The 22,041-nt window shown below is 39.4% G+C and overlaps 1 protein-coding gene across 1 annotated transcript in view; it reads left to right on the top strand.

Moving 5' to 3' along the window:
- dnah6 (dynein, axonemal, heavy chain 6) overlaps positions 1-22,041 on the top strand; it is a gene marked incomplete at its 5' end in the record, with an annotated part of 301,703 nt that overhangs the window by 116,223 nt on the left and 163,439 nt on the right. Inside the window, 7 exons of the mRNA XM_043705917.2 lie at positions 1,315-1,437; positions 3,401-3,583; positions 8,158-8,301; positions 12,355-12,576; positions 13,373-13,520; positions 20,926-21,083; positions 21,907-22,038. Coding sequence (XP_043561852.2) covers positions 1,315-1,437; positions 3,401-3,583; positions 8,158-8,301; positions 12,355-12,576; positions 13,373-13,520; positions 20,926-21,083; positions 21,907-22,038 — 1,110 coding nt within the window. The remainder of the gene's footprint in view (positions 1-1,314; positions 1,438-3,400; positions 3,584-8,157; positions 8,302-12,354; positions 12,577-13,372; positions 13,521-20,925; positions 21,084-21,906; positions 22,039-22,041) is intronic.

Raw genomic sequence — 22,041 nt, 5'->3', positions numbered from 1 at the left:
TGCAATATGTTTGAGCAGGATATTCAGATCTTGCAAGAGATCACTGCTGCCATATGCAGCTGCCTGGAGCAAGATGTATTTTACAGTTGACTAGGTGGGCACCCATTGCTAGAATTTGACAAGTTGCCAAAGTGGATCTCACCAGGCCAGCATTCCCCCTACCTGCTCTTTTGAATTTTCTGCTCTCTTGGCCAGTAGAGAGTTGAGTTTGAGAGAAATAGGTTGGACAGGAATGAAGGACAAACTTTGTGTAGAATATCTGAAAGGCATGGCATAAAGGTGAGGCTGATGGGTGGGTGATCAGAAAGAGAGATGACATGATGTCTGAAAAGACACTAAGGAGTAAATCTGCAAGTTGTTGGTCTGATGATTTTTATGCAGGAGAATGCTGTGAGCATGTATACAACTTACCATCAGGATGAATTGTGCCACTCACATTTCCAACTTCCTTGAAGTCTTTGAAACCCTTTGATCATTCTCTCCAAGTTTGAGGGACCATGCTTCTGTAGCAAACACCACCCCCTCCCCCCCTCCCCCATTCCAAGGTACTTCCATTTAAGCTTATTTGGTTGGAGAGACTGGCCACCTTTTCCCATTCCTGGTAAATGCCACCTCATTTCAGTTCCTCAGATCCGTTTGGGCAATTTCCAGAAAGTATTTAAGACCTGGGGCGATGAATGTATATTTCTGCAATTCTGACCACCATCACAATTCTTTAGCCTCCTTTAATAGTTTTCCACTATGTAATCCCACCTGGCCTCTCTGATTACTGAGGAGACAAGAAAGCTGGATGTTAATGCTGTGATTGATTACAGCCAAAGCAACATCCAGTACTGAATCAAACATGTCCCAACTTGCTATTATCCTCCCAGTTTTGCACAGTTCTCTGAGGATACATTTGAAGCCTAAAGTCTCGACTGCCTTTACAGTCTGCCAGAGGGTTGGTCTACATTAGTACCAGCATTGTTTAAGCAAACAGGTGATCCTATTTTTAAGATAGTTGGTTATACCAGCAAACATTATGCTGACATATATGGCATTCACTTTGCTGTTTTTGTGAAAACAGCCCATTAATTTTATTCTAAAATATATCTTTTGCAGTCCACATGTGATCTAATTAAAATGGTCAGTCAAATGATATGTTTAAATAATTTTACAATCATCTGACTATTTGTCATTTTCACAACTTCTTAAATTATTTGGTGATTATACTCAATCTGTTATTAATTAGTTCTGATTGCAGTGCTATTACACAACAGTTAGTAACAGAAATAGATGGTCAATTTATGAGAAATTCTTTTTGCTACCTTCCAGGTGCAAGATTTAAAAGTGGCCTCTCCTGCCACTGTTAGCAGATGTGGGATGGTTTACATTGATGCTGATGAACTTAAATGGATGCCATACGTGCAAACATGGATGGCTAGCCATGCAGATCGTGTAAGACACAAAATTTGTAAATTGTAATCCAAGTGTAGTAGAATAGAAGTGTTCTTTTAAAGAAAAACTCCGAATGAACCATTTCACCTTTTCCTGAATTTACATGCTCATTTCATGAACACTTGATATTACCTTATCAATATAATCCTGGAGCATTTTCATTTCTGCCCCAAATGGTTTTATAAAGCACCTTTCTGTTTAAATTTCTTGTGCCTTTTGAGGTTTTTAGCATTTAATTTCCTCATTTCCACACCCACTATTTAGATACAGAAAAATATTGTTTACTTCTCTTCACTATGATGGAGAAACAGATATTTGGGGTGGGAAGAGAGGTCAAGTTCAAGATCTTAACTTATTGGAATGTACTGCCTCTTTGTGGTGTTGGATTTTAATCTTCTGATTTCAGCAGAGGTGCAGGACAGTCCCTGGCAGTCAGCTTTGAAAATGATAACCAACTTCCAGTCAGTTATTGAAATTTGTTTTTCATGGGTAGATACCAAAATATCCAATTTTCCCACTTTGGTACAGCAATGCTCAAGTGTGTTCCTGGGCACTGCTCTGTGATTTAGGAGAAATTCTCTTTATGTATGCAAACCCCTTATGTGTGTTGCCCAGTCTGCACCTCAAAGCTCTCCTAAGCTTTTGGAGCACATTACTTGATTTTTTTGGGGGGGCCATGAAAAGTTGGGTGGAAACTTCATGAGTTTTGAGAGCATTTGGGGTGGAGGAGAGAGGTCAGGTTAAGGATGTTGACTTTTTGGAATATGCTACCTCCTAGTGGCATTGCATTTTAATCTTCTGATTTCAACAGAGTGCAGGACATCTGGAAGTCAGCTTAGATCCTGCTTTGAATATCATGATCAACCTCCAATGACTTCATTGGGGGCTGCCCTATAAATTTAACAATGTTCTAGAAAAACCACAAGTCCCTTTACAGCAACATCGTGACAAAATTTGACATTAAACAATATCAAGAGAATTTAAGACAAGTGATAAAAAGTTAGATCAAAGCGGTAGGTTTTAAGAGTCATCTTAAATGAAGCAATATGGGTGGTGCGATTTAAGGAGAGAATTCCAGGTTTTCAGGCCCCAAGAAGATGAAGACACAGTTGCCAATTGTAGAGCGAAAGAAAGATGCAAGAGGCCAGAAGTAGAGGGTCATTGCATGCCTAGAGGATCTTACAAAGATATGGAGAGGCAAAACTATGGAGACTTTCAACATTAATCTGACAATTTTGAAATCTGGCTGTAAGACCTTTGTTAACCAGCATGTGTTTTCAGTAAATGAGACTTGTTGGCAGTTAGAAAATGGGAAATGGAATTTTGGATGATTGTAGCTTATAGAGAGTGGAAGATGCGGAACTGTTATGGGAGCATTGGAATAGTTAGGTTTTTAGAACTAACCACAACTTGAATGAGGGTTTCAGCAACATCTAATCTGAGGCAGTGCAAGAGATTTGCTTTGTTAGTGGAATTATGTTACCTTGGTGATGGAAAAAATAAGGGTTGGGAAGCTCATCTTAGTGTTAACTGAAATGTTGAGATTATAAGCAGTGTAGTTTTGCCTTGAATTGTGGATGGATTAGAGAATAAAGTTAATCGTTAAGTGTAGAGTTTTTTGCAGAGACTGAAGAATATTAAGTATGTTGTTAAAGTTATAATTGTTTTGCTGTTTTGGAAATGGGCTTGTGTGTCAAACTTCCTTAATCCAAAAAAAAATTCCTTGCTGTGTGACAGTTGACAAAATGAAATTATAGTATAGTGACAGTTTGTTTAGATTTTAATTTGATTGGTGTTTGTTTTGATTACTTGTCTTGGTGTGATCATTTAAGTACTCTGGAGTTATAAAATTGTACAGTGTAATGTTGAATTCAACCTAATGTCTGAATGTTAAGGATCATTAATGTTTCTGAACTGAAAATAAATCAATGGAATTCTAAATATATGTCTAATGTCTGTTTAGATTCCTTTAGAACCACAGCAGTATCTAATGGGACTTTTTGCAAGCTGTGTCGAAAATGGGCTGCACTTTGTGAACAAGAAATGCACACAGGCCATCTCTCAGGTTGACATTAGTAAGGTCACAACTCTCTGTTGTCTCCTTGAATCTCTGCTATTGGGAAAAGGTGGCCCAGATCTCCAGATGGTACGTGAAATAGTCTCTGTACTATAGAAGTAACTTAACAGTATACAAAGATCAATACAGCACAGGAACAGGTTTTTCAGCCCTCTGAGCCTGCACTAACACATTTTGCCCTTCCATATTAAAAATGTCTTCATTTACAGGATTCGTAATCCTCTAACCCCTTCCTATTCATGTATTCATCCAAGTGCTTCTTGAATGCTGCTATTGTGTCTGCATTCATCACCACTTCAGGCAGCACATTCCAGGCACTCACCACCCTTTGTGTGAAAATCTTGTCTTGAACATCTCTTTTAAACTTACCCTGCTGCACCTTGAAACTGTGTACCCTCGTAATTGACCTCTCCGCTCTGAAGAGAAAGCCTCATACTTTCCACTCTTGTAAACTTCTGTCAAATCGCTGCTCAATCTCCTGCATTCCAGTGAAAACAAAGCCAATCTATCCAACCCTACTTCATAACTAAAATACCCCATAGTAGGCAATATCCTGGTAAACATTTTCTGTACCCTGACCAAAGCATCCACATCCTTCTGGTAGTCTGGTGACAAGAACGGTACACAACATCCAAGTGTGGCTTAATTAAAGTTCTATAAAGTTGCAGCATGCCTTGCCTATCCTTATACGCAATGCCCATTCCAATGAAGGTAAGCATATCATAAGCCTTTTTTTACTACCTTACTTACCTGTGCTACCATCTTCAGTGATCTGTGGTCCTGCACACCCAAATCCCTCTGCATATCAAAACTCTTAATGGTTCTGCCACTATATTATCCTTTCACTATACTTTCCACTTGCACTTGACCTACCAAAATGCATCACCTCACATTTGTCTGGATTAAACTCCATCTGCCATTTTTCTGTCCATGCCTCCAACTGATCTATATCCTACTGTATCCTCTGACAATCCTCCTCACTATCCGCGACACCACCAATCTTTGTATCATCCTCAAACTTAATAATTAGACCAGCCTTGCTTTCTTTCAAATCATCCCTGTAGACCACAAACAGCTGAGGTCCCAGCATTGATTCCTGTGGAACACCACTAGTCATAGCCCTCCAATCCAAAAAGTATCCTTCCACCGCTACCCTCTGTCTCCTATGACTAAGCCAGTTCTGTATCCATATTGTCAACTTACCACTGATACCATCTGACTTCACCTTTTGTACCACTCTGCCATGAAGGACCTTGTCAAAGGCTCTACTGAAATCTATGTAGACAACGTCAATCATTTTTCCCTTTTGTCACCTCCTCAAAAAAAACTCAATCAAGTTAGTGAGGCATGACCTCACCCACAGTAAACCATGCTGTCTATCACTAATAGGGCCACTCACTTCTAAATGCATATAGGTCTTATCCCTGAGAATCTTTTTCAATAATTTTCCTACCACTGATGTGAGATGTACAGGCCTGTAATTTCCTGAATTATCCCTGCTACCCTTTTAAAAGAATGGGACAACATTGGCTGTTCTTTAGTCCTCTGGAATCTCATCTATGGCCAAAGAAATCATCAAAGATGTCTGTCAATGCCTCAGCAATTTGTTCTCTTTCCACCCTCAATATCCCATCAGAACCCCAGGGCCTTACCCACCTTAATACTTTTTTTAAGATGCAGAACACTTCTTCCTTTTTAATAGTAACTTGGTTTAGAAATTTGACACTCACTTCCCTGAGATAATCCTCCACCAGTTGCTTTTCTTTGGTGAATACTAACACAAAATATTCATTTAGGACCTCACCTACTACTTCTGGGTCCATACGTAGATTCCCATCTTTGTCCTTGAGTGGGCCAACCCTTTCCCTGGCTACACTCTCTTGCTCTTTATATATGTATTAGAAGTCTTGGGATTCTCCTTAATTCACTTTACTAACGACTTTTTATGACCCATTTAAGCCTTTCTAGTTCCTTGTTTAAGTTTTTTCCAACTTTCCTTATATACTTCAAGGGCTTCTTCAGTTCCCATCCTCCTAGCCCTTATGGGTGCTTCCTTTTATCTTTTTGACTAAGGTTCTAACAGCCCTGGTCATCCAAGGTTCACGCAACTTGCCAAACCTATCCTTCACTCTACTGAACTTTTTTCATGCCATTTGAAATACTCCCATGTGTCCAATTTGGATTTACCCTCAAACAGCTGCCTCCAAGCAACGTTCTCTGGTTCCTGCCTAATATTGTTGTCGTTCACTTTTCCCCAGTTTTATTACCTTCACCTGAGGACTACTGTTATCTCTATCTATGAGTATTTTAAAACTCATGGTATTATGGTCACTACTCCCGAAATGCTCCCTCACTGAAACTTTACGGACCTCACTGGGCTCATTTCCCAAAATCAGGACCAGTATAACCTCTTCCCTGGTTGGACTGTTTACATACTGTGTCAAGAAACCCTTCTGAATGGTCCTTACACGTTCTGTCCCATCCAAGCCCCTAGCATGTGGTGAGTCCAAGGCAATATAGGGAAAGTTAAAATCATTCACTAGAACAACCCTGCTGGTTTTACATCTTTCAAAATCTGTCTACATGTTCTCTTCACTATCTCCCATTGGCTGTTGGGAGGCCCTCGTCATTGTGGTTTCACCTTTCCTGTTCCTGAATTCTATGCATATTGTCTTGCTGCACAAGATGTATCCTCCCTCAGTACAACTGTGAGATACTCCTTTACCAGTAATGAAACTTCCCCACTCCTTTTACACACCCTTCTATCACATCTGAAACATCTAAATCTGGGACATTTAGCTGCCAGTCCAATCTGTCTTTCAGCCATGTCTCTGTAGTGGCAATAATGTTATAGTTCAAGTACTAATCTAAGTTCTGAGGAAGGGTCACTGGACCTGAAATGTTAACTTTGATTTCTCTTCAGAGATGCTTCCACACCACCTGAGCTTTTCCAGCAATTTCTGTTTTTGTCTCTAAGCTCAACTGCCTTGCTTATTATACTTCTTGCATTGAAAAAACATGATTTCAGGCCACCTGCTCTTTCCAGCAGCATTTCCCTGCCTATTTTAAGTCATGTTTGCTTTGTTTTCACCTCTCCTTCAATTTTCACCTACTGCCCTATGAATTCTGTCCCCCTGCCACACAAGTTTAAGCCCTCCCTAACCAAGTACCCCCACAAGGGCAACAATCCCAGTCCTGGTATGTTGCTGATGTATAGACCTTTACTAGATGCAAGCAACAATCACAGATCTGACAAAAACACCAGTAACTGGGGAGGTTTACAAATATGGCTTAGAAAATATTTTATTTGTATTTGTATGAAGCTGCACCATTTCCAGTGGATTTGATTTATTGCATGACCCTCATCTTTAGCTAATAGAGGAATGCCAATAATCTTTACCATTAGTAAAGCATTAATTGTATTAAGATCTACAGCAAAACATTAACTTACAAAGATAACTTTTATAACCATAGTCCTCAAATCCATTTAGGATGCAATTACCAAACAGCAAGAAATTATGGCATACATCCCATAGTAGTTTGCATCTTATTGTGAGCATGGTGTTCATTCATTTTATTGAGCAGGAGGTTTGGCTGAACAGACATACAAAGGCCAAACTTTCCATCCCAACACCACAGATTTTCATTGAAGATGATACTTTCGACAACACAGTGGACCAATCTTTGACATCAAAAGTTGAGGAAACAATCAAAATGCAGTCTTTGATTTTGAATACCCTTCAAATTGATACTAAATGTCTCCATGTTATTGTTTGAGATGTAGCACAGATGTGCTTGCCAATTGATGCCCAGATTCTAATCTGGGCAACAGTGAGCTTTTCAGCTCACACTTGTGCTGTGTAGGTGTTGAATAGGCTTTGGGAATTCAGGAGCTGAGGAATTGATATGCTTAGTCCAGTTGCATACCTGGTCAATGGTGACATCCCAGAATCTTACCAGCTGAGAGAATTTAGTGACCTCAAGGCTAGATAGTTAGATTCCCTGTTGTTGGATATGGTCACTTCTGTATTTGTAATGTGCGGGGACTTCAGGAGAAGGCTGAAATAGATAATGTTCTCCAGATTTTTCTTGCTGAAGTTAGATGGAAATGTATCAGCCTTGTCTTTTATACTGTCATTCTGAGTTGCCTTATCAATAAAAATAGGAATGTTTGCGCAACATTCTCCACTTAGTTGTTTAATTTTCCATGCCATTCACAATTGGATGGAGCAGGATATCACCGATTAGATCTGAACCATTTACTGTCGGATCACTTGGCACTATTGCACAAGTTCAGCATGCATGTGATCCTGCGTTGTAATTTGACTAGACTGGCATTTGTTTTTAGATATGCCTGATGCTTAATCCTAGCATGCTCTCCTGCTCTCCTCAATGAATCTAGTTTGCTATCTAGAATGTTTAACAGAAAGAAAAATCAAAATATGGTAATAATATTTTGCTCATATTAATTTTGACAGCTTACTTAACAACTTGTACTTTAGAATCATGCTTTTGAATAATAATTCAAAAGTAATTGCAATTGATTAAAATTAAAAACTTGAAATGTGCTGTGTGTTTCTAAAGAACTGTTGGCTTGTTTCCTTTTTAAATCAAACTGTATACTTATACCATTTGTTTTAAAGGATCCTTCGCAATTGAATGGTGTTATTTGTCAGACATTTGCCTTCTGTTATATTTGGTCCATTGGAGGAAACTTGACTGAAAACTATTGGGATGCCTTTGATTCATTTGTGCGACATCAATTCGAGGATCATCCTGAGGCGAAGGTATCCACAAAGTGGGCAAATAAATAGTGATTTTCAGTGCAATGGCTGGACAAAGTGTTCTCTCACAGATCCCCTGCCTGTTAGGAATATTCTCTTTCCTTTTGCACAGTAATTTTAAGAATTTTTGCTAAACATCAGCTCGGGGTTTTGCTCCCATCCTGGGAAATCCTCATGGTTTAGACAATGAAGGACTTGTTACATTGCTATTGAATGCTGATGGGGTCAGTATTTCAGGCCAGTCTGAAAGCTGATCTTGAGCTGTGAAAAAAATTTCTTTTTGGCTGGGTGTTACTCTATATACAATTAATCCTATTTTTGACCAATAGAGCATTGTAAAAGAAAACAGGGCTCCAATCAAATTGATAAATCCATCTCAGGATACATATATGCCGACCTTAACCAACAAAATAATGAAATAGTAAAAGTACTGAACTACGATGAGGATGTTTCTTAATAGGCAGGAATTAAAGTGATCATTTAAGGAAGAGATGAAGAGCATTTTGTTCATAATACATTTCCTTGCTAGATGTTTCTCTATTTATTCCAGAATCAAAATGATATAAGTTCTTGTTTTCTGATTTTAAAGACGAGCAAACGCAGCTTTTATTATCCATCTGTATGCAAATACGTTTTATCAAGCAAAATGTAGACTTCTGTTAGAGGGTTATAATGCACTTTGGCATATTGGATGTAAGCCCACAACCGTTTACCAGAAACAAAATCTGATGACTAACCTTTTACTTTCAATTTATCTTGACTTTGATTGTGTATTTCATTTAAAACTTTGTCAATAATGTTTATATGATACCATTTCTGGTTGTCATGTTGACTATAATTATGTCTGCTTCTGTTAATGTACTGATATGCCAACCTTGATTTTAACCGTGATCAGAGGATACATATCTCTAAGTGTTAAGGTTGATTATAAATTGCATAGCTTAATAGATTGTTTGTAATTATTCATTTCACAGACTTCACTTCAGTTAGTTTAGTTTATTTTTACTTTAAAATGAATGAAAAGGAAATGGTCTTTGGTAAAGGTCAGAAATTCCTGAGTGAACCGACAAACTGAATGTTATTCCTCTTTCAAGTCCCTCATATTTTCCTAATATTGCCTTTGCCCTTCTCCCACCACTATTGAGGCTTCTCCCCCAACATCTAATTCCCTCGCTTTGTCTTCTCCATTTTCATCAGGTTTTCCTTCCTATCTGATTCCCTGATTTGTGTTTTGCCATTTTCGTTCAGATTTTCCTTCTCAGTATCCTTTTGCATAATTGATTTCTTCTCCTTTCAGGCTTTTTCTCTCATTTATCCCAATCTTGCCATACTGCCTTAATTACGCTTCAATTTGTGAAAATGTTTTAAGTTGCCAAGTAAATGAACATGCCATTCACAGATGTTAACTGTAACTAATTAACAAAGAAAAAGGAAAATTACTGGAGGTGGCTAACGTGGTGCCACTGTTTAAGAAGGGTAGTAAGGACAAACCAAGGAACTGTAGACCAGTGAGCCTGACGTTGGTGGTGGGCAAGTTGTTGGAGGGAATCCTGAGGGACTGGATGTACATGTATTTGGAAAGGCAAGGACTGATTAAGGATAGTCAACATGGCTTTGTGTGTGGAAAATCATGTCTCACAAACTTGACTGAGTTTTTTGAAGAAGTAATCTCCAAAGCATCCACATCCTTTTAGTAATGTGGCGAACAGAACTGTATGCAGTATTCCAAACGTGGCCGAACCAAAGTCTTATACAACTGTAACATGACTTGCCAACTCTTGTACACAATACCCCTGTGTACAAAGGTCCTGAACACTCAGATCTCTCTGCACATGAATTTTCCCCAGGACTTTTACATTTACTGTATAGTTCACTCTTGAATTGGATCTTCCAAAATGCGTTACCTCGCATTTGCCCGATTGAACTACATCTATCACTTCTCTGCCTAACTCTCCAGTCTATCTATATTCTGCTGTATTCTTTGACAATTCCTTCACTATCTGCTATTCAATCAATCTTAGTGTCATCTGCAAACTTGTTAATCAGACTATCTATTTCTTCCTCCAAATTGTTTATGTATATCACAAACAACAGTGGTCCTAGCACAGATCCCCGTGGAACACCATTGATCACAGGTCTCTATTTGGAGAAACTCCCTTCCATTACTACTCTCTGTCTCCTGTTGCTCAGTAAGTTCTCTATCTATCTATATAGTACACCCTGGACTCCATGCGACTTCACCTTCTCCATCAGCCTACCATGGGGAACCTTATCAAATGCCTTACTGAAAACCATGTATATGACATCTACAGCTCTTCCCTCATCAATCAACTTTGTTACTTCCTCAGAGAATTCTATTAAGTTGGTAAGACGTGACCTTCCCTGCACAAAACTATGCTAGCTAACACTGATGAGCCCATTTTCTTCCAAATGGGAATAAATCCTATCCCTCAGTATCTTCTCAAGCAGCTTCCCTACCACTGGCATCAGGTTCACCAGTCTATGAATCCCTGGACTATCCCTCTTAAACAAGGGGATAACATTAGCAATTTTTCAGTCCTCTGGGACCTCACCCATGTTCAAGGTTGCTGCAAAGATATCTGTTAAAGTCCCAGCTATTTCATCTCTCGATTCCCTCAGTAACCTGGGATAGATCCCATCAGGACCTGTGGACCTGTCCACCTTAATGCCTTCTAGATTACCCAAAACTTCCTCCCTCCTTATACCGACTTGACCTAGAGAACATCTATCCCTAACCTCAACATCTGTCATGTCTCTCTCTTTGCATCTCATTAAGAATCTCACCCGTTTTCTCTGACTCCAAGCATTACTTTCCTCCTTTGTCCTTGAGTGGGCCAACCCTTTCTCTAGTTACCCTCTTACTCCTTGTATATGAAATAAGGCTTTGGGATTTTCCTTAACCCTGTTTGCTAAAGATTTCTCATGACCCCTTTTAGCCCTTTTAATTCCTTGTTTTAGGTTTGTCCTGCATTCCCAATATTCTTCCAAAGCTTCGTCTGTCTTCAGACGCCTAGACTTTATGCTTCCTTTTTCCTCTTATCTAGTCTCACAATTTCACCGTCATCCATGGTTCTCTAATCTTGCCATTTATATCCCTCATTTTCACAGGAACATATCTCTCCTGAACTCCAATCGATCTCTCTTTAAAAGCCTCCTATATATCAAATGTGGATTTACCTTCAAACAGCTGCTCCCAATCTACATTCCGCAGCTCCTCCCGAATTTTGGTATAGTTGGCTTTTCCCCAGTTTAACATTCTTCCTTTAGGACCATTCTCGTCTTTGTCCATTAGTATTCTAAAACTTACAGAATTGTGATCACTATTCCGAAAGTAATCCCCTACTGAAACTTCAACCACCTGGCCGGGCTCATTCCCCAACACCAGGTCCAGTATGACCCCTTCCCAAATTCAACTAATTACATACTGCTCTAGAAAACTCTTCTGGATACTCCTTACAAATTCTGCTCCAACTAGACCTCTCACACTAAATGAATCCCAGTCATTTTTGGGAAAAGTAAAATCTCCTATCATATCCACCCTGTTGCTCCTACATCTTTCCATAATCTGTTTATGTATTTGTACCTCATTGTAATTTATACACAAGTATAGCTGCCTTTTGTAAGGGGAATAGCAGACAGTTATCAATTTCTCACTGCAGATACATTTACTTGAGTTTTGAACATCCTTATTTGTTTAATTTTGGCTGAGCAAACTTTCTAGCCCATATCCAAATTGTTGCAGTAATTGTCTTTCCAAACTTAGTACTCTGCTCAGAAATTATAATGAAAATGTGAGAATGTTGGATGACTGCTTTTATTTGCCAGTCTTCATGGTGAGCCAGATGAATCAAAATATAACTCACCTTTAGGATGGTACTGTTCTGTATGTTAAAAATTTGAAGTTTCTTATCTAGCCAGCTAACTGGTGCTGTTTATCATTTTACTGGGCTTTCTATGGAGTAATATCTTACTATTATGAACAATAATATTCACAGACTTTGAATTGTTCAAAAAAGCCTTTATTTGTTATCTTAGATACCAACATCTGGTGACCTGTGGAGCTACTACATGGATTTTGACAACAACCGACTAGATCCATGGGACAGAATTATTCCCAGTTTTAAGTACGATAGTGAAATACCTTTTTTTGAAATGCTTGTTCCAACAACAGACACTGTGCGGTTTGGCTATCTGCTGGAAAAGATCCTTGCTGTGAGGCATTCTGTTCTATTCACTGGGATAACTGGAGTGGGCAAGGTATAATGCTATTCTGCTATCGTTTTCTATATTTATTATATTAAAATGATTCAAAGCAGTAGATTTATTTTTAGAAATAAAATATCAGTAAAGATAAGGTATAAGTAAAGTGAAAATATTTTATCTTAATTGCAATGTCAATGTATTATTCTCCATTTTACTATGTGGGTATGTGGCTAATTAGAGCATTTATTTGCTGGCTATAATCCTCTAGTAATTAGTTATCACTGAATCTCAGAGGAATCATACAGAGAAATAAATTGAAACGTTGGCAGCCCTTCATGATCTTTGGACATACCAACATTTTTCACGGGTGGTGAAGTATTTTTAAAATGGGGACACTGTAATAAAACCTCATTCTAACTCTGGACCCTGGTTGAGTGAAAATCCTCAAAGACTGTGTGATCTAGCAGATTACAATTACTGGGTCTCAGTTCCAGTAATTACTGTCATGTCTGGTCATGTAGGATAGACTGTCTTACTATTTCTCGCAACTTGCAATGTGGCTCTTATCATCTCCAGAAAGTGCTGATCTGACTCTAAAGGTATTGTTGCCTTAATTCTTAATTGATAAATTCTGCAAGGTGTCTACTGACAGAGCAGAAGTTCTGACCCATGCTTTTCTAATGCTTCTGGCAGTTTTAAAGTCTGACCATGGAGGAAGTTATCTTCTCGTGCACCTGCAATGGTATCCCAAAGACCTCATCAAATGAAACTGAGATGACTGATTAAATGAATCACTGTGTGCAGTTTGAAAGATTGATAGATAATTTTCATTAATTTTTATATGTTTTAGTCCGTGGTTGCGCGAAGTTTGCTGAATCAAATCCAAGATGATGCTGGATATGTCCCCCTTTATATCAACTTTTCTGCTCAAACTTCATCTTCAAGGACACAAGAAATAATTGAATCCAAACTGGAAAAGAAAAGGAAAAATATAATTGGTAAGATGCAATTACATAAATGTTCAAAAATCTCTCTGTATCTCCAAATGGTACACCCATAACATGGTTTTATTATGTTCTCAAGCTTTTTGGTTCTTAAGCTTTTCATTGTGCGTGAGAATGATCAATGTGAGTTTTTTTTTATTTGCAACTCACTGGTACATGCTCAGGAACACCGCCACTTCCAAATTCTCCTCTCAGCCTCAAGTTACCCTGACTTAAAATATGTCACAATTCCCTCACTGCAACTCGATCAAAATCTTGGAATTCTCTTCCAATGCACTGAGGATGACCCTATACCTGAAAGACTGTAGCAGTTGAAGAAGGCAGCTCCCTACCACCTTGTCATGTACAATCTCGTTGATTCAGGCAACAATACCCATACTTCAAGGAAGAAACTTTCAAAAAAAAATCTGGAACACTGAATTCTAGGATTTTCACATTGGAAAAGGGATAGAAGATTAGATTTGATCATGAATTGCGAACCTGGCATTGGAAGCACGTGGTTTTCAGTATAGCGTCTTAGTGCCATTAGGACCTGGTCTACTGCCCCAATAGGCATATGTAAGAGGCCAGAACAGAGATGGCCTAACCCTGGAGTAGGCAGGATTAAAGATCCTCCTTGACAGCCATTGCCATCACTGCCATTTAAAACTTCGTTCATTGCGCTGACAGATCTGAGGAGAATATTCCAAAAAGAATTGTTCTACTGCTTGTCACAGCTTCATTTTCCTTGTTAGTTTATCTGAAAACTCTAAAAACAATGACTGCAGATGCTGGAAAACAGAGTTTAGATTAGGGTGGTGCTGGAAAAGCACAGCAGGTCAGGCAGAATCCGAGGAGCAGTAAAATCGAGGTTTCGGGCAAAAGCCATTCATCAGGAATACAGGCAGAGTGCCTGAAGAATGGAGAGATAATTGAGAGGAAGGTGGGGGTGGGGAGAAAGTAGCATAGAGTACAATAGGTGAGTGGGGGAGGGGATGAAGGTGATAGGTCAGGGGGAGGGTGGAGTGGATTGGTGGAAAAGAAGATAGGCAGGTAGGACAAGTCATGGGGACAGTGCTGAGCTGGAAGTTTGGAACTGGGGTGAGGTGGGGGAAGGGGAAATGAGGAAACTGTTGAAGTCCACATTGATGCCCTGCGGTTGAAGTGTTCCGAGGCCGAAGATGAGGTATTCTTCCTCCAGGTGTCTAGTGGTGAGGGAGCGGCAGTGATGGAGGCCCAGGACCTCCATGTCCTCGGCAGAGTGGGAGGGGGAGTTGAAATGTTGGGCCACAGGGCGGTGTGGTTGATTGGTGTGGGTGTTCCAGAGATGTTCCCTAAAGTGCTCTGCTAGGAGGCGTCCAGTCTCCCCAATGTAGAGGAGACTACATCGGGAGCAACGGATACAATAAATGATATTGGTGGATGTGCAGGTAAAACTTTGATGGATGTGGAAGGCTCCTTTAGGGCCTTGGATGGAGGTGAGGGAGGAGGTGTGGGCGCAGGTTTTGCAATTCCTGCAGTGGCAGGGGAAGTGCCAGGACGGGAGGGTGGGTTGTTGGGGGGGCGTGGACCTGACCAGGTAGTCACGGAGGGAACGGTCTTTGTGGAAGGCGGAAAGGGGTGGGGAGGGAAATATATCTCTGGTGGTGGGGTCTGTTTGGAGGTGGCGGAAATTTCGGCGGATGATTTGGTTTATGCGAAGATTGGTAGGGTGGAAGGTGAGCACCGGGGCGTTCTGTCCTTGTTACGGTTGGAGGGGTGAGGTCTGAGGGCGGAGGTGCGGGATGTGGATGAGATGCGTTGGAGGGCATCTTTAACCAATTGGGAAGGGAAATTGCGGTCTCTAAAGAAGGAGGCCATCTGGTGTGTTCTGTGGTGGAACTGGTCCTCCTGGGAGCAGATACAGCGAAGAGGAGGAATTGGGAATACGGGATGGCATTTTTGCAGGTAGGATGGGAAGAGGTATAATCCAGGTAGCTGTGGGAGTCGGGGGTTTGTAAAAAATGTCGGTGTCAAGTCGGTCGTCGTTAATGGAGATGGAGAGGTCCAGGAAGGGGAGGGAGGTGTCAGAGATGGTCCAGGTAAATTTAAGATCAGGGTGGAATGTGTTGGTGAAGTTGATGAATTGCTCAACCTCCTCGCGGGAGCATGAGGTGGCGCCAATGCAGTCATCAATGTAGTGGAGGAAGAGGTGGGGAGTGGTGCCGGTGTAATTACGGAAGATGGACTGTTCTACGTAGCCAACAAAGAGACAGGCATAGCTGGGGCCCATACGGGTGTCCATGGCTACCCCTTTGGCAACTCCACTTTCTTAATCGGCTGAAAAGTCAAAGAAGCAAGAAAAGTCTTTGTAGCATTCATATTGTGCATGAGTAGTGAAATGTGCACATTTTCTCTTTATCTTCTATATAGAGTTTGACTGTAATGTAGAAATAATGTATCAGCAAACTCATAAATTTGAAGAGACTCTATTTTAAGAGGTCTCTTGAACTGAATAAATTGTCTTTGCTCTTGGCTTTTAGCCCCACTTCTGGATGCTCAGTTCCATGCATCGCCGTGTGAAAATTTGACCTCAGGACTACCTATGATTGTACAGATGGTGGCATTATTAAACCCAGGATGTGCATGTGTGAACACACATACTCCAGTTAAGAGACATCTGTTGGCAGCAACTGACTGCAGTAGATATTTCTATGAATGCACAAGGAGGCTATTTTGATAGCCATCATTGTGTTCAGACCAATTAGTTTTATAAAATGAAGTGTACTACTTTTGAGGGTGTGCAGGAATAGAGAGACCTGGATATTATGTACAAAATGGTAAAACTTGCAGAGAGCAGTTAATAAAGTATACTGTATTCTCGGCTTAATTACGAGGGATATAAAGTACAAGAGAAAAGTGATTATGCTGAACTTATAGAAGACACTACTAGTCAGCCCTCAGCTGGAATACTATGTCTAGTTCTGAGATAACAAGCTTTAGAAAAGATGCAAATTACTGGGGAGATTGCAGAAGAGGTTTACGAGACTGGTTCCAGACGTGAGAAATTTCAATTATGAAGACTGATTGGAAAAGTTGGGACTGTTTTACTTGGAGAAGGGAAGGCAGAGAGGAAATTTAATAGACATTTTAAAATCATGATTATTCCACACAAAGTAGCTAGAGAGAAACTGTTCCCACTTGTAAAAGGGCTCAGATCTAGTGAGCGTAGTTTTGAAATGATTTGCAAACAAATCAAATGTGATTTGAGTACAGTTGGCTTTGATATAATGCCATAATTGTGTTCCTGTGCAATTCTGCTTTATAAGAAAATCATGCAATAGCTGCGCCATGCAAACTAGTGGAGCTGGAATCACATTTTTGCCAATACATGTAAGAAAAGTTGTGTTCTACAAATAACAGCCTAAGTTCTTCAATCATGTTAAAGAAACATGCATTTTGGCAGAATAGACTGTATGAAACTTTTTCCTACTGAGAGTATATAGGGTCTGAAATGTACTGTCTGGAAGTGTGGTGGAGGCAGGTTCAGGTGAGGTATTCAAGAGGGCACTGGATGATTATTTGAATAGAAGTGCACAGGAATAAAGGTAAGATGTAGGAGAATGGCATTCGATCATGACACTCATTCAGAGAGCCAATGTGGACACAATGTGACAATTCTGTCAAATCTTATTCGTGCTTGAGGGAGAAGAAATAGAACTGTCTGCCGGTATTGTTAGATGAGTTAAGGTGGGAGAACGCAATTTGTGGAGAATGTACAATGATAAAGACCAGCTGAATGCCCTGTTTATATGTTGTAAGTCTGTATAGCAGCAGTATTACAACGATAATGTGCCAATCAACCTTTAAGAGGAGCTGGCATCAGACAATGCTTCTTGTCTGTGCACTAGGATATCTGCATTATAGAGTTTTCAAATAAAACTATCTGGCAATACACTAAAAGATGAGTTCATAGCATTGTAACACTTCACAAAATTCAGCACTCAAGGAACAAAAAGCATTCTGCCATGTGCATATCAGATCACTTATGTAATGATAACATTGCATGTTACACTGTTTGCTTTTTTTCTAATGTAATTAAGTGGAGAGAAAACGGCTTTATTTAGCCAATCTGCACATTTGCAAGATGTACAATGCAAATCAGTCGCATTTTCTTATGCATATGAGTAGTGCAAATGTACCCTTTCCAAGTTATTCATATATGCCAGGAGTTCTCAACTGGCAGTCTACATGATAAAATAAGATTCACCAGAAAGACTTGGGGACATTATTTCTCAGAGTTGGAAAACTTCAACAGACCCTTAAAAATACCACCAGCTCAGGCTAAAGAGGTCCTGTCCTTGTTTTCCAGAAAGGGAAAGGAGGCAAGGCATAGTTTATTCAGGAGGGAATCTCAAATTCAACCGCACTGTTTGAACTTTGTGCTGAATTCAAGCAGACTCTTTATTAGTCACTTTATGGGCCTCAATGTGGGAGTTATGAATATATGCAAAGCATCTAAACACACTTGATAGGCAAACATATCCTGTTTAACGGTCGTGATCTGAAGATTTCTTGAAGGTCTAATGCTCTTTTTACTGTTCAAAAAGTTACCTGCATCACTGAGCGTTTTTTTTTTCGAAATAATAGACTTGGTTGAACCTCTCTGATTAAAAGATTAGCTGGTCTAATAACGATTTGAACTGTTTCGATCTTTACCGATTGACATTTCACAAGGACTGTTCATTATGAATGTGGCTGAATTTAAAAAATTACAATTAGCATTTTATTTTCTTGTATGGCATGTGAACATTTCTGTCAAGACTGGCATTTGTTGCTCATCCCTTATTGCCGTTGAATTGATTGAAATTATTTAAAGAATTGGGGGGGTAATGAAGACACAATCACGTTGTTGTGGTGTTGAATTGCATACAGGTTTGACCAGGTAAAGTTGGCAGATCTTCTTCCCCAAATGGAAGTTCTGAGCTCACTATTTCATTGCCAGTATAAAGATGCTACTAAATGATAAGGGGTAATAGCAGAAGTTCAATTGTTCATGTTAAAAAGTTTGATGCTGTCATCAGCAGGATTTCTTTTTACTGTCCAGTCTAAAGTAAGAGCTGTATTAGATTGTTGGATGTTATTTTTATGATGGATACTGAGTAATTTGGCATGGGATATATCTGAGGCCCATGCAGGGTAGGTCAGTCATTAGAATGGTTGAGAATATTTCCTAATCAACCAGTTCAAAGTTTTGATTAGACACCTCTAGCATAGGTGGGACTTGAAGCCAGGCCTTCCCTAGTTCAGAGATAAGGACACAAATACTGTGCTACATGGGTCTGGTTTAAAGCTGAGTGCTAGAGGATGTAAGATCTTGTAAAACATTTGAACCCACAGAACCAAAAACAGAAAAAAAAGGTAACATTTTGACTCCAGTGACCTTTCTTCAGATAAGATCTTCATTTCTAAAGAAAGGTCAAAATGTTAACTCTGCTTTCTCTCCACAGATGCCACCAGCCCTACTGGGTTTCTCCAGCAATTTTTGTTTTTGTTTTAGATTTTCAGCTTCAGCAGTTCTTTGTTTTATTACCCTGAAGTATGAAGGTAGTCTTCTAACTAGCCCCCATTTTGGTACTCGCTTGTCCCAGCACCTGTTTCTGGGATTGACCATTCCGCATCCACTAACACCCATCCCACCCCTCATTGGAGTGAAAATATCTGGGTTTGGGCCACATTTGTCTGTAGTGGTTTTGATGAGTCAGGAAACCTACTGAATTTTATTGCTGTGTATCCAGCATCTGTCCTTGGGTCTTTGATAAACTAAAGCTTGTGATTAACCGAGAAAACTGTTGTCATGTAGTGGCTAACCTAGAAATTGTAGAAATAAACATTTCAGTCTATAGTTAATGTGGAGTCCCTCAGTACTTCACACAATGAACTGCAAAGAAAATGGATGCGAGGACAATTTCCGTTTAGTTGGAAACTTATACGATTGGATTTGGCGAATAAGGAGCTGCAGAATGAACTGTTTCTGCATTCATCTGCTTATATCGTATTTCTGGCTATCAGCCCTGATGGTTCTGTCTGTACTACAATGTATGTAATGAAACATCAGGATTTACAGTAGCAGGCTGATGAAGGCATCTTTCAGATGACTACTCAATCTGCAGAACTTAAAAGGAAAGACAGGAAATGTCTCCAAGCCGAGTGGCACCACTTTAAATATAATGTAATACCTAGGACAAATAAGGGAATATATTGAGAGAGAGTAAAGTAATAAAAAAATCAAACATCACAGATCCTTCTAGGAACTGTGATTGCTAAAGACAGCAATAGGATTTTATTTTTAATCAAACACACAGTGGCAAGACACAAGCAGAATGTCTGTATTCCGCAGAGTGCCTTGGTGCCTGTTGACAAAACAGAGTGCACCTGACCTCCCAAAATTGTCCACCTGTTCCGCTAGAATTTGTCCAAGGTATTTGGGACTGTTGTCCATACAAAGCAGGGTGGTTATTGCTGATTTAGTCACAGCTAATACCATCAGTGACTGTTCTTCTTAGTCCTACACTTTTGTCATTGGATGAGCTAACTGGCTTTAGCATGATGAGTGAGTTTACATAAGGCTAATAAGGATGTCAGCCACCATAATGTTACCATGTTTAAGTCCAGTGCCATTTATCACCACTATCAACAACATAGGAGGTATACAATCCTTATAACCTCTCTTTACAGTTGATTTCCCCTTGGCCTATTCTATTGCAGTTTGGTTTTACTTTGTGTTTTCCTTATGTGAAATCAAGTTGCCTGATATTTATGTCATAACTTGCTCATAAATCTCATCAATGAAGCTAGGGGAGTCCTTCAACAGATTTTTGAAAAGTTTTGAATCTATGTTGGACAGAGTAGGTCAGTGGAAGGGATGTATGAGGGAGAATCTCTTTGAGGTCCAGAAACTTGCCACAGCACATGCAACCATAAGATATTGTAATCTCTTGATACATTCTGTCATCATAAAATAAAAATCATTAAAGTAATTGTATAATGTTTCAATGTGAATGCTGAGATTGTGTGAACTCATCCAAGCCAATGGAAAATGTGCATTTGGTTAAACCTACCAAACAATTATAAATATTAAATACTCTGAAGAAGTGTCATTGGACTCCAAAATGTTAACAATGTTTTCTCTCCACAGATGCGATCAGACCTGCTGATTTTTTCCAGCAATTTCTGTTTTTGCAAAGTTCCAGATGTTCAGCATCTGTAATTTTTTGTTTTATTATAAATATCAAACTGCATTGAAACTTTTTGAAGGCTTAACAGAAAGTATTAGTTGTCCTAATTTCGACTGAATGTTTGTTATTTCAACTCTCCTGCATCATGCAGTAAAAATCTTGATTCTGCAAAAAACTGAATTAGTGAGTATTTGTTTGATCAGGTGCTCCAGGGAATAAAAGAGTTATAATCTTTGTGGATGATCTGAACATGCCCAAATTGGATCGTTATGGATCTCAGCCACCCATTGAGCTTCTTCGACAATACCAGGACTTTGGTGGATTCTATGATAGAGAAAAACTATTTTGGAAGGAAATACAGGTGATGCTCAAAAATAAGCTTTTAACTTCATAAGGTATAAAGTTCCCAGTCCACTTCAGGTTTTTAACAATTTCAACTCTGATTTGTTCATTTTCTTTTAGCAATGTATATTGTGGATTAATAAACTTTTGAATCACTGAGTAGACAATTATTCCTTTGATTCTGTACCAATGTTCAGTTAGATCATTGCTGATTTGTGTCTTAACTGCATTTACCCATTTTGGTTACATATTTCTTTATAAGTTTGCCAATTTAAATGGACCCAGATTCAACAGCCGTTTTTCACACACATTCCAGATTTTCCCTATCCTTTATGCAAGTTGAAGCAGCTTTCTCGAATTTTAAGTTTATGAAGCCAATGGAATGAAGTATTCCAAACCAGCATTAGTGGCAAGTAAAAAAACTGTATGATGTTGTTTTACCTTCAGTTCAGCAGAAAAACAATACAGTCTGTGATATTCAGTAGAAGTGACCAGATTCTTCCCCACAATCTGGAGAGCCAGTCAGAACCCCAAACCATCATCATTCAGGCAGACCTGTCAAATTATGTTCCAGTCAGTCATTTAATTAGGTAGTTGGAGGCCTTCTGATCTAGATACGCCTTAAATGCATCCATTCTCATCATCTGAACCTCTTTATGTATGGTATTTTCCACATTCTCATGTCTCTGGGTAAAGACATTTTTCCTGAATTTCTTCTTAGTTTAGTGGTGATGATCTTACATTTATGCCTTTTGGTTTTAAATTCTGTCACAAATGGAAACCTCATTTTTGTATCTATCTTATTCAGTTCCCATTCAATTTACTTGCAACTTCTGTTGTAGGATGTTACAATTGCTGCTGCCTGTGCCCCTCCTGGTGGTGGACGAAATCCAGTGACCCCTCGTTTCATAAGACACTTCAGCATGTTATGCCTCCCAACACCCTCTGAGCACAGCCTGAAACAGATTTTTCAGGTT

Source organism: Chiloscyllium plagiosum, unplaced genomic scaffold, assembly GCF_037043375.1.
Source record: "Chiloscyllium plagiosum isolate Xiang-an unplaced genomic scaffold, Cpla_swu_hap1 HiC_scaffold_2, whole genome shotgun sequence".
Taxonomy (NCBI): Eukaryota; Metazoa; Chordata; class Chondrichthyes; order Orectolobiformes; family Hemiscylliidae; genus Chiloscyllium; species Chiloscyllium plagiosum.
Note: the sequence above shows the minus strand (reverse complement) of the source record. Positions and strands in the feature narration are given on the sequence as shown.